The sequence below is a fragment of the Nelumbo nucifera genome, chromosome 2 (genome assembly GCF_055504915.1).
Source record: "Nelumbo nucifera cultivar China Antique chromosome 2, China Antique-T2T, whole genome shotgun sequence".
Taxonomy (NCBI): Eukaryota; Viridiplantae; Streptophyta; class Magnoliopsida; order Proteales; family Nelumbonaceae; genus Nelumbo; species Nelumbo nucifera.
Window position 1 is genome coordinate 43,857,787 of NC_142650.1, and position 13,035 is coordinate 43,870,821.

General features: G+C 41.2%; 1 protein-coding gene across 2 annotated transcripts in view; it reads left to right on the plus strand.

The window, feature by feature from the left end:
• Positions 1–13,035, plus strand: part of LOC104588646 (tRNA ligase 1-like) — a 161,227-nt gene that overhangs the window by 39,025 nt on the left and 109,167 nt on the right. For both annotated transcript variants that reach the window (XR_002022202.2, XM_010246663.3), the window contains exon 7: positions 461–584. Coding sequence is in view for 1 of the 2 variants with exons in the window: in XM_010246663.3 (XP_010244965.1) it covers positions 461–584 (124 nt within the window). In the remaining variant the exon portion in view is untranslated. The remainder of the gene's footprint in view (positions 1–460; positions 585–13,035) is intronic.

Genomic DNA, 13,035 nt, shown 5'->3' on the forward strand with positions numbered 1-13,035 from the left:
GAAGTTACTGTTACTAATCAAACAAAAAAAAAAAAAAGAAAAACTGTAATCCTTTTGTTAGTTGTATTTGCAATGTAATTTATTTCATGTGGTTCAACGCATTAGATGAAGAAAGATTATTCATTTTTATTTTCTATTTTGGTGTTCTTTGGGAATTTTAATTTCTGATGGCTTTAATTTTTAGCATGAGTTTGTTGGGTTCTGGACTTGTCAATTCTTTCTGGATAAGCTCTTTTTTTTTATAAGTAATTCTGGATAAGTTCTCTTCCTGTCACTCAATTTTTGTATTTCTGTTTAAGCATCTTAGATATAAAAGATATTTTTAAGGTTATTTCTTCTTTTGTTTTCATAATTTTCTTAATGGGACTGACCTGTGTAATGTGTCATACTATAACTTCTCTATCTTTTTTTTCCCTGACAAAGTTCCCTAATAGTCACATGCTAACTTTGTTCTGAGCAGTTGTAGTGACAGCAGTAACAGAATTGGGCCATGGGAAACCAAAGTTCTACTCCACACCCGATATAATTGCGTTTTGTAGAAAGTGGCGCTTGCCAACCAACCATGTGTGGTTGTTCTCAACAAGGTGAGGATCTATGATATAAACCATCATGTTGATAGCAGATGGCACAGAACTAAACAATTAGAAATTGGTAAATGCTGGAGAAGTGTAGGGTTAATCCTGATTTGTCTTGATTGTTTGGTTGTGCGAACTTGTTTTTATTTAATGAAAATTTCCTTTTCTCAAAAAAGTATTTTTCTTTTTCTGGGATAAATAACTGGTATTCAGATTAATCATCATGTGTGAGAGGTTTAAAATTGCACATGAAAAAGTGAGGGGAGGAAAACCTATTTTACATGAGAACCACTAAAAATAAGCAATTATGCAAACTGATTCTTAAAATGACTTCACTCCTAGTGTTTTAGAAGCACAAGGCGTAAGAAAAAGCACTAAGGGCTTTTTTTTTTGTCTGAGGCATGTGCCTTTTTGAAGCGAGGCACACAATTTTAAAAATTTTCAAAAAGATTCAGAAATAAATAAAAGTTAAACATCTTGCATTCATAATTCTATGAGCCGCCTTTGTACCAAGCCCTTGAAGAAAGCTCAAACAAGTCCATGCTAGGCGGTTTCAAATGGTGAGGGGTATTTTTGGAAAATGGGGGCTTAGACCGAAGGGATTGAGAATCCATTTTGACAATAAGAGTTGAAGAAGAGAGGGAATTTTGACGAAGAGCCAAAGAAGAGAGGAGAAACTACAGGAAGATTGGGTCTAGGTTGTGACAAGATACGAAGGGAACAAGAGATAACAATAAAAGAGGGAAGGAAGATAGAGGAAGAAGATAACGACTCACCTGGAAGAGAAGATCTACAGAAGCTAAGGGATATAGAGGTGGTAGAGAATTTGATGCCACAATTGGAACAAAGGGACTGAGCCAATGATGGAGTCCACCCGCACCAAAGAGGTTTATCGACTGGTTTTCAAGGGTTGAATACCTGCACAAATGATCTAGTGGCTACTGTAGCTTGGAGGGGCCTTTGGGTGAGCAGATACCTGGTAAACACTTGAGATCATCACCCAATTGAATAATGAGCTTAGTTCTGGTCCTTTAGAAACTTCCAACCCAGGCGGAGGAGAATTAGCAAATAAAGGACCAGAAATACTTTATCGGCTGGTTTTCAGGGCCGGGTGGTCTCACCAATCTCTTTTATGTAAAATGCTAGGATATAGTTTAACAAGATTTGCTGAATGTCTTCCAGGCATTTTATGCAAATGCTTCTCTGCAAAGAAGTCTAAATACTACCTTTATCACTCTCATTCCAAAAATTGAAGGGGCTGTAAATATCAAAGATTTCAGGCCAATCATTCTCTTAACACAGTTTTTACAAGATCTTGGCTAAAGTTCTAGCTGAGAGAATGAAAGGGGTCTTAGGTAGTGACGTAGTGTAATTTCAAACAATCAAAGTGCTTTCGTCCCAGGAAGGCAGATGCTTGACTCAGTACTTATTGTTAATGAGCTTATTCATTCAAGAAGAAGAGAGGGAGTCCCCAACGTGGACATTGAAAAGGCCTACGACCATGTTAATTGGAGATGTATTGATTTTGTGTTGCAGCAGATGAATTTGGGTAGAAATGGAGGAATTGGATCAAAGTATGTATATCCTCTCCTAAATTCTCAGTCTTGATAAATGGTCAATCAACAGGTTTTTTTGACAGTTCAAGGGGTTTGAGACAGGGTGATCCCCTCTCCCCCTTGTTCTTTATTTGTGTTATGGAAATTCTTTCTCTTTTTTGCAAGAAGGCAGCTGATTTTGGTTGCTGGGAAGGATTTGCAATATCCCTTGAGGGGGAAAACGTCAATATTCTCCAATTTGCAGATGATGCATTATGCTTTGTGGATGCTTCCCCTGTTCAGTTGGATCTAGTGCTTGGGATCTTAACCTAGTTTGAGGTGGTTTTTGGGCTTAAAGTTAATTTGAACAAAAGTCAAATTATTTCAGTGGGTCAAGTTGCCAATTTAGAAGACTGCTGAGGTGCTGGCTTGTCAGACTGAATTCCTCCCTGTGAAATATTTGGGTCTGCCCTAGGGGGCAAATTGTTCTTCTTCCTCGGTTTGGGACCTAGTCATTGAAAGATTGGGGAATTAATTAGCTTCCTGGTAGCAAAATACCTCTCTTTTGGGGGCAGGGTAACTCTAATAAAAAGTACCCTTTCTAATCTGCCCACTTATTTCCTGTCTCTATTCCCTATCCCAAACAACGTATCAAAAAGATTGGAGCAGTTTCAGAGAAATTTCATTTGGAGGGGTTGGGAAGATGAAAACAAAATTCACCTAGTTAAGTGGGATTAAGTTTGCCTTCCTAAGGCAGAAGGTGGTTTGTGAATAAGGAAACTGAAGAGTTTTAATTCAGCCCTTCTCAGTAAGTGGATTTGGAGATTTTCTTCTGAAAGAAATGCTTGGTGGAGAACCATTATAGCTAGAAAATATGGAGTGGAGTGGGGCAATTGGAGATCTAGGGATCCTCCTCCAATTTGGGGTAACTCTCTTTGGAAAGGCATCATGAAGAATTTCTCTAATTTTTTGGAAGGAGTTTCACTCAAGATAGGCAAAGGGGATAGAACTAATTTTGGAAGGACCCTTGGTGTCTGGAAGGCCCACTAGCTGATACTTTTCCTCTCCTTTTCCAATGTTCTTCTAACCAAGATTCCTCAGTGGCAGAGAGTTATTGTTCTTCTGGAGACTCTATTATTTGGACCCCCCTCTTTAGGAGGAATTTTTTTGACTGGGAGCTGGAAGAGATTATGGAGCTGATAGGAGCTTCTACAAAAGCAAATGATAGATCTATCCTTGGAAGATGAATGGTGCTGGAAATGGAGACCCGATGGTTGTTTTTCTGTCAAGTCTCTAGCCTCTAAAATGTGCATCTCAGGCCTCACAAACTTCCCTGCTACTCAAATCTAGAATCCAACAAGCCCATCTAGTTCCAACTTTCTGGTGTGGACAATGGTCCTAGACAAATGCCTTTCCAGATCTAATCTTGAGAGGCGTGACATTCAAATTTTGGATCCTTTTTCTGGTCTTTGTGGTTCCCTCCCAGTATCTACAGATCATCTCTGTCTTCACTGCTCAGTCTCCTCGTAGGTGTGGGAGCATTTCCTGAAATCCATGGACATCAGCTGGGTTTGTTAGACAGTTTTGTATGCCCTTAGCTTCAATCAGAATGATGTACTTTATGAGTTTATTGTAAATGAATAAAAGTGCATATTTGATTCATGTTCCCTTGGTATGTTTCTGTGTAATACCCTTAAACTGGACACTTAATGAGACTCGTGTTAGTTTAGAATGTTCACAGCCAGTGGGTCGGTCTGGGGAGACCTATCCTGATAAGGCTGACACTGTTGTGCCACCAAGTCGGTTGGGCTAGAGACTTGACATACAAGGAAGCTCAATTGGGCAGTAGTTAGGAAGGCTAAGTGACCACATAAGCTTAATGGGCCTAAAGCCCATTTCGAATTGGAGTAATTTAATAAGTTAAATATGGGCGAATTCTGAGATGGATCAACAGATAGGATAGGGTCTTAACCCTATCCACTCAAAGAGTCCAGATCTGAATATGATTCAGATCTAGAAACCTCCTAATGAGATTAGGAGAAGGCTGATCTAATCTGCAGATAAGATAAGGGTTTATCCTTATCATCTAAAAGGATGTCTGATCCAAATATGATTTGGATCAGCAACTTCTAATTGGATTAGGAGCTGATCTTTTAGGATTACAAAAGGAGGGGGCGACAGCCTTTAGAGATAGATACTCACATTCTCTTTAGAGCTGAAAATCCCAGAAGAAAGATTTCTGCAATCCCTGTGAAAATCTTTCTTGCCGCCTCCTTTCTGCAGCCGCCAAACATCCAGTTCGATCTCCAACTCTGTGGGGAAAAGCATGATTCGATCTTGTCATCAGTTGTTTGAGAAAGAATTGATAGGAAGCTTTGCTCACGTGCCATCCTGCTGTTTCTTGCCTTTATGTACAAAATTTAAGAAGAAATTTGATTTGTCTCAAAATTGTGTGCAGATGGTTATTCTGCCTTCTTTAGTAATACGATTACTATTCAAAGAAATAACAGATTCATTGCATACGGGGAACTGGAGAACGGTCTCTATGTTCTACATCCTTCTCTAGAAACTAACATAACCGAAACTACGTCGGCTGAAATCCCCAAGAAGAGAGCCCGTGATACAGTTAATCCCACATGCCTGTGGCATTACCGACTTGGGCACATCGGTGTTGACCGAATCACAAGGTTGGTAAATGATGGTACTTTGGATTTTCTAACTATAGAAGATCTTTCCACTTGTGAGCCTTGCCTGCAAGGCAAGATGACGAAACGACCATTTAACGGTAAGCCTGAAAGATGTACAGGCACACTTGACCTTATACATAGTGATGTGTGTGGTCCCCTGAGTGTTAGGACACGGAATCAATATGTGTATTTCATCACCTTCACCGATGATTTTTCATGATATGGTTACGTGTACCTAATGAGACACAAGTCTGAATCCTTTGAAAAGTTCAAAGAGTTCAGACAAGAGGTCGAGAAACAGTTAGGGAGAGAAATTAAAGCCTTTCGATCAGATCGAGGTGACGAGTATCTCTCTGACGAATTTAGGGACTACTTAAAGGACAATGGGATAGTATCACAGTTAGCTCCTCCTGTTACACCACAACTTAACGGTGTTTTAGAGAGGAGGAATAGGACCTTATTGGATATGGTCCGGTCACTTCTCATACACTCAGAGTTACCCACATCCTTTTGGGGTTATGCATTAGAGACTGCGATTTACGTGCTGGATCGGGTTCCAACCAAATCGGTTCCGAACACTCCATATGAACTTTGGACCGGAAAGAAACCAAGTGTCAGACACTTGAAGTTTTGGGGTTGTCCAACACATGTTAAAAGAACGAGTGCAAACAAGTTGGAATCCAAGACCAGCCGTTGCCTATTTGTAGGCTACCCAAAAGGCTCTGTGGGTTACCTATTCTATGACCCAAGTGAGCAAAAGGTGTTCTACAGCCGAAATCCACAGTTCTTGGAAACAGATTACATCCTGGACACCCATCGTCAGGAAGTAGTTCTTGATGAGGAGAGCTTAGGAGCAGTGGGAGATGTCCCACAAGTTCCAGGTAGTGACCAAACCTAGAAGATCCACTCGGGTATCCAGGCCACCAGTCTGTTATGGTTATGACCAAGATAGTTACCTGGTGGAAACCTTGACTAGTGAGGAGGATCCCGTGACTTACGCGGAAGCTATGTTGGACTTAGATTCCCAGAAGTGGGTGGAGGCCATGAGAGCTGAGATGGACTCAATGGAGACCAATGGAGTCTGGACTCTAGTAGATCCACCTTCCGGGGTAAAAGCAATCGGTTGCAAATGGATTTACAAGAGGAAGAAGGGCCCCGATGGTAGGGTTGAGACCTTCAAAGCTCGTCTGGTGGCGAAAGGGTACACTCAGAAAGAGGGCATCGATTATGAGGAAACCTTTTCGCCCGTGGCCATGCTTAAATCCATTAGGATCTTGCTAGCTGTAGTAGCATACCATGATTATGAGATTTGGCAGATGGATGTCAAAACTGCATTCCTGAATGGAGATCTTACTGAAGATATCTATATGCAGCAGCCGCAAGGCTTCATTGTTGCAGGTCAGGAAAACATGGTATGTAAACTTAATAGATCCATTTATGGACTTAAGCAAGCTTCTAGAAGTTGGAACATCCGTTTTAACTCTGCTGTCAAATCGTTTGACTTTAAGCAGAATCCGGATGAACCCTGTGTTTACAGGAAGTACAGTGGAGATAAGGTTACCTTCTTGGTTCTGTATGTAGATGACATTCTACTCATTGGGAATGATGTAGGAATGTTAACTACGGTGAAAGTATGGCTTTCACAACAATTCTCTATGAAAGATCTTGGAGAAGCCTCCTTTATACTGGGTCTTCGACTCTATAGAGATAGATCGAAGTGGATAATAGGATTATCCCAATCTGCTTACATTGACAAAATAGTCAAAAAATACAGCATGGAAAACTCCAAGAAAGGAAATGTTCCTTTCAGGCACGGAGTCACTCTCTCCAAGAAGATGTCTCCCAAGACTTCTAAGGAGATTGATGGCATGAAAGACGTTCCCTATGCATCTGCCGTAGGGAGCATCATGCATGCCATGCTGTGCACTCGTCCTGACATTGCTCAGGCAGTGAGTGTAGTAAGAAGATTTCAGGCCAACCCAGGGCAGGAGCACTGGACTGCTGTGAAAAACATACTTAAGTACCTTCGAAGGACAAAAGAGTTTTGTCTAGTATTCGACGGTAGCTCTTTACAGATCCAAGGGTATACAGATGCCGATTTCCAGTCGGATCCAGATGATAGAAAGTCTACATCTGGATTTGTTTTCACGATAGGATCGTGTGCTGTTTGCTGGAAAAGCAGCAAATAGGGGTCCAATGCAGACTCCACGACCGAGGCCGAGTACATTGCCGCAAGTGAGGCTGCCAAAGAAGCCGTGTGGATGAAGAAGTTCGTTCACGAGTTGGGAGTAGTTCCGTCCAGCACATCACCCATCCTATTGTTGTGTGATAACAATTGAGCCATTGCTCAGGTTAAGGAGCCACGAACCCACTCGAAGTCGAAGCACATCGTGAGGAAGTACCATGTTCTGCGGGAGATTGTTGGCAGAGGGGACGTCTTGATTCAGAAGGTAGCGTCAGCGGAAAATGTAGCAGACCCATTGACGAAGCCACTATCACAGAAAGTGTTTGAGAAACACGTGGAAAGCATGGGTCTCCGGCTTGTACCTGATTGGACCTAAGTGCAAGTGGGAGCTATTGGACAGTTTTGTATGCCCTTAGCTTCAATCAAAATGATGTACTTTATGAGTTTATTGTAAATGAATAAAAGTGCATATTTGATTCATGTTCCCTTGGTATGTTTCTATGTAATACCCTTAAACTGGACACTTAATGAGACTCGTGTTAGTTTAGAATGTTCACAGCCAGTGGGTCGGTCTGGGGAGACCTATCCTGATAAGGCTGACACTATTTTGCCACCAAGTCGGTTGGGGGGGTCTGGGGAGACCTATACTGGACCAGATTTCTAGTATTGCCCTGAGCCTTGGAGATTAATGGGCAAAACTGGAAAGTTACACCCGACCCCTAGACTCGATTATGATACTGCACTAGGTGTCAGATTAGGCTGTCTTTGATGTACCAATCAGTGAGATCCTTAGCGGGGGTCAAAACCTGGGTACGTTGGGACAGTCTGAGAATTCATCTGAGTGGGTGATTATAGTGACAGGATCAGCCCCTTTGTCGGACAAAGGTAATGATCGGGGATGCGCTCTCACTGATGGAAACCAAGATTGCCGGCAGCCGATTTCAATCGTTGAGATTTGTTTTGCAAAGTATATTTTATATGAGATATAAAAGTATATATGTATATATTGTGGTTTCTAAAATGTTTGCAAAAGGTTTTAATTCCCGGGATCCATATAAGTGGAGAGTGCAACACTATTCCTTGCAGCCGAGGGAGAGGTCCTCTTTTATCGGGCAGTGTTTGATCATTATGGGCTGAGAGGTTAAGTGTAAGGCCATTGAGGGTAATGCTTGATGGGCTAATCTTGCATCTGCCCACAGTCCCTGGGTGTTACAAGGAGGCTTGGCCCAGGGACCACTTAGGGTAAGTGTTGGGCCCATAGAGCCCATTTGATGGGTTTCAGGGGGTGCACTGTCCATAGCAGTGTATTCGGCCAGGCCTTGTAACAAAGGTTAGGCCGAACCCATGTGGCTGATGTGTAGATCGATGCTTGGGTCCCATGCCATACAAGGAAGACCAACTGGGCAGCAATTAGGAAGGTTAAGTGAGCACATAAGCTTAATGGGCCTAAAGCCCATTTCGAACTGGACTAATTTAATAAGTTAAATATGGGCGAATTTTGAGATGGATCAGCAGATAGGATAGGGTCTTAACCCTATCCACTCAAAGAGTCCAGATCGGAATATGATTCAGAACTAGAAACCTCCTAATGAGATTAGGAGAAGGCTGATCTAATCTGTAGATAAAATAAGGGTTTATCCCTATCATCTAAAAGGATGTCTGATCCAAATATGATTTGGATCAGAAACTCCTAATTGGATTAGGAGCTGATCTTTTAGGATTACAAAAGAAGGAGGGGGCGGCAGCCTTTAGAGATAGATACTCACATTCTCTTTAGAGCTGAAAATCCCAGAAGAAAGATTTCTGCAATCCCTGTGAAAATCTTTCTTGCCGCCTCCTTCCTGCAGCCGTCAAACATCCAGTTCGATCTCCAACTCTGAGGGGAAAAGCAAGATTCGATCTTGTCATCAGTTGTTTGAGAAAGAATTGATAGGAAGCTTTGCTCACGTGCCATCCTGCTGTTTCTTGCGAAGGATAGAGTTCTTGGAGAAGAACACTGTTGATTCTGCTCCATCCTACACTGCGCCATTTTCAGTAGGAGCAGTCTTTGGATCCTTCCTTGAGCGTGAACACCTTCATTTTGAGATAATATTTCTCTGTATCAGGTATACCTCCCTCCTACTCCTTTTTGTTCAGATCTGGTTCAGTCTATGGTTCAAGATTGATAATTGAAAATATGATTTTTTAAATAGGGAATTCGATTCCTAGTTGAAAAGGAGAGAAATTTTTTTGAAATTTGCCCACCTTATTCCGCAAGATTTGGGCGTCCATATGATGGATCTCTCATCCCTTCAAGGTTATGCCTAGGTCGGTCAAGGATCTGCTGTGCTGTTGGAAAGTAGAAGGCCTAAATAAGAAAGGAAAATTAGTGTGGAGGACCATCCCTGCAGCAGTCTTGTGGTCCATTTGGACTGAAAGGAACAACAAAATTTTCTGTAATAGAGTTAAAAGTCCTGAAGAGCTAGTGCAGAAAGCAGTGGGCAAGCTGATTTCTTGGGTGTCTGTTACTAAGGAGTTCAGACACCTGAATTTGCCTCTTTTATTTCAGTCTGTCTTGTTGGAGCTTGTAACTTGTGTTGTTCTCAGGCTTGTTTATCTTGGCCTGATCTCTGTTGTATGTTCTCGTTTTTTGAATAAAATTGTCTCTCTTCAAAGAAAGGGAGGGAGAGGTGTGGATTTCTAGAGCTGGAGAAGTGGAAGGATGGGGAGTCAGGTTAAAGAGCAAAATTATCTGAGGAGTGTGATAGGACTGAGCATCAGTAGAGGGTATACAACAGATAGAAGAGCTTCGGTTCAGGATGCGGTAAGGGTTGAGGTTGAAGGAGGGGGAGTGGAAGTCCAGAAAGAAGTGGGAGAGAATAGGAGGGAGGAGAGGTGGCAGAAGGGATCGAAGGAGACAAAATTTTAGGAGAAGGAAACATCAGTAAGGGGAGGGTGGACATCGAGCATCTAGTGGATAGACAAGTGGAAGTGGGAAAGTCACTGGGGTTATTCTTCTTCGGTGGGGAGAGGGTGGTGAGGAAGGCAATCAAACAATTTGAAAAGAATAGAAGGGAAGAATATAATAAAAGGAGGGCTATTGGGGAAGGGGGGAGAGGTGTGGGATGAAGGAGAAGAGAGGTAAGAAGGAATTGTAGACGAAGAATAAAGGAAGTTTCAAGTCATATTAAGGGCATCTGGGGAAACCCGGTCCCTCCAAGAGTTGAGGCTCTGGCTTGGCTGGTAGCAATGGATAGCATCTTGACAGCTGATCACTTGAAATTCAGAGGTTTTAATATGGCTAGCAGATGCCATCTTTGTGAGGTGCAGGAAGAGAATGCTATTCACTTATTCATATCATGCAAGTTTTGAGGCTTCCTGTGGAAAGTGTTTACATCTATTTTCGGGGTCTCTGGTTTTTATCCAACTTCAACAGCAGAGATTTTCTTTACTTGGCCCAGGCTGAGTGGGAGTAAGAAGGTGAAGATGTTATGGAGCTGTATCCCATTTGCAATTTGCTGGAACATCTGGAAGGAGAGGAACAGGACTTTCGAAGACAAAGTATGCAGCAGACAAGATGGTTGCGGCTGTGGGCAACTCAATGATAGAATGGGTGCTGATTCTTCCAGTGTAGAGAACACTAATGTGGACCCCACTATGGTGGTCCCCACTGTTTGTATGTCAGCAATAAGTTATGATTAGGATTGGTTCTTTATGATAAGATTAGTCCACATTAGTGTTCTCTACATCCAGAATTCAGTCAGTTAGAAAAGGAGTATTTTGGGATTAGGTTAGGAGAGGTCCTGGGTTATCAGATATGTAATGTAGAGCTTGTTATTTAATCTGAAAGTTGGTCTTGTACTTAGGTGATGACTTGTCACCCTCATTTATAACCTCTTTTCTCTTAAATAAAATTTTTTATTTACTCATAAAAAAATAAAGGGAGTTATTTGAAAAAAAAACAAGAAAAAGTCTTGGGGGAAAGAGGTGAGGAGTGGGAGGAAGGAGAAGGAAGGGAAGAGGATTTGGTGGAAGAAGAGTGAAGGGGCTGTTATAAGAAAAAGAGATAAGGGGTGGTGGAGGTTGAAACTGGAAATGAGACTGCTGTCTTGGAATTTTAGGGGTCTGAATTAGAATGTTCACGGGCCGGGCTTTGGGCCCAACTTTACACTGTCTTGGGCTTGGGCTTCGGGCCAGGCCCATTAGAATTTTGACAAAAGCCAAGACCGAGCCTGGCCCATGAACAGGTCTAGTCTGAATGATGGAGGAAGAAAGGTTTTAGTAAGGAGTGTAGTGATAAAATTCAGTCCAGATATGGTGCTGCTGAAAGCGACAAAGCTGCAATGTTTGGGGTTAGGAATTTTCAGCCAAGTTCTCCCGCAGAGATTTTCTATTCAAGGCCAAGTTCCAGAGGCTTTAAGATGGCTAGGGTAATTTGGAGATGTCTACCATTTGCCATATGCTGGAATATTTGGAAGGAGAGAAATAGAAGACTCTTTGAAGACAAGGAATGGAAATTGGATAGGTTAGTGGCAGATGTTTGTAAATCTGTTGCAGATTGGGTCTTGGTGATGCCTGAATTTACAGAAGTCAAGAAAGAAGACCTTGGGGATAGTCTATGGGAGGTGTTGGGATTACAAAGTTGTAATTTGGACTATTGGCAATCATTAGTTTTGTTTTTGTTTTTGCTGTTGTTAGAGTTGATTCTAGATGTTGCCTTAACACCTACTCAGTTTGTAATTTTCTTTTTCCTTTCATAGAAAATTTCCTTTTACTTAAATAAAGTAGATTCAAAATACTATTAGATATGATGATTTTCCGAAAATACTATTGTCTTTTAGATACGATGATTTGCTGTGTTTTAAGAGGAAACTTAATGTTATTGATGAAGGGAGTTTCTATTTTTTCAATTTATATACATGCTGAATTGCTGATTGGTATACAAGACTAGCGAATGAACATAGAATTTATATCTGCCTAGGTTAGTAGGTGCTTCACTATCACCTAGAATCATCTATATGTCTTAACAACCATGGTTTTCAATTTTTTTGATCTAGCATGATGTGAAACTGAGGGACAGGTATAGGCAAGGAGATGGAGTAAGAGTAGCAATAATACCTGCATCAATGGATTTTTACTTCCTCTTCCACTTTGGTTTTTCTGAGCTTTTGCCAACAATTATCGATTCATGTTTGTGTTTGGTCTGCCATCATTGTTAGAACTTATATTGTGCTTGGTTTGATAAAAAGTAAGAGAGAAACAGAAAGTCAAGGGAAAAAGCATCCAAGTACCTAGCTTGATGAATATACGTACATGTGATAAGCTTCATGATTCTTCTTATACATTACACAACGATCTAGAATTGGCATTATCAAGGAACAATTGTAGCACTTTTGTCAGGACCAATAGGCCTTGGTGACTCAATTCAGGCTGAAATGCTGGCTCTCCTACAAGGCCTGGAACTGGCCGAGTAGATTGGAACAACATAAATGGAAATTGAAGGAGATTCACTCCTGGTCATATCTTGGGCAAACCAAATCAGTTCAGTACCTTGGAAGCTTAGATTTGTCTTCAGAGAAATAGACCAACTTGCAAGGAGGTTTAATACTAGCTTTGGTTGAGTGAAGAGGGAAGCAAATGGACTGGCGGATGTCCTAGCTTAGGGCTACATTGTAATCTGGGTCACTACCTTGCTGTAACTTTAAAACTTCTGTACTCTCATCAGTAATTGATGATTTAATAAAAGTTTATTTGCTGATAAAAAAGGTTGAGGAGAGCAACTGGTGTGTAAACTCTGATTATGTTTTGTTTAGAGATTTGGTATCTTATTTGTTCTACTCATTATTGGATGCTTATTTTGCTTGAATTGTTTCCTTTTGCTCAAACAGCCAGCATTGATAATCTCATGGACATGGATATTGAAAATGGGGATACTGCTCTCTTCTTACTAAAATCCTGGAAATCTTTACCAGGATATCGCATGTTTTGAAGATAATTGCTATTTCTCAAAACTAATGTCTTGCCAAATTTAGTTAGATTTTTTATAGTATGATTTGTTAAAGCATACCATTTTA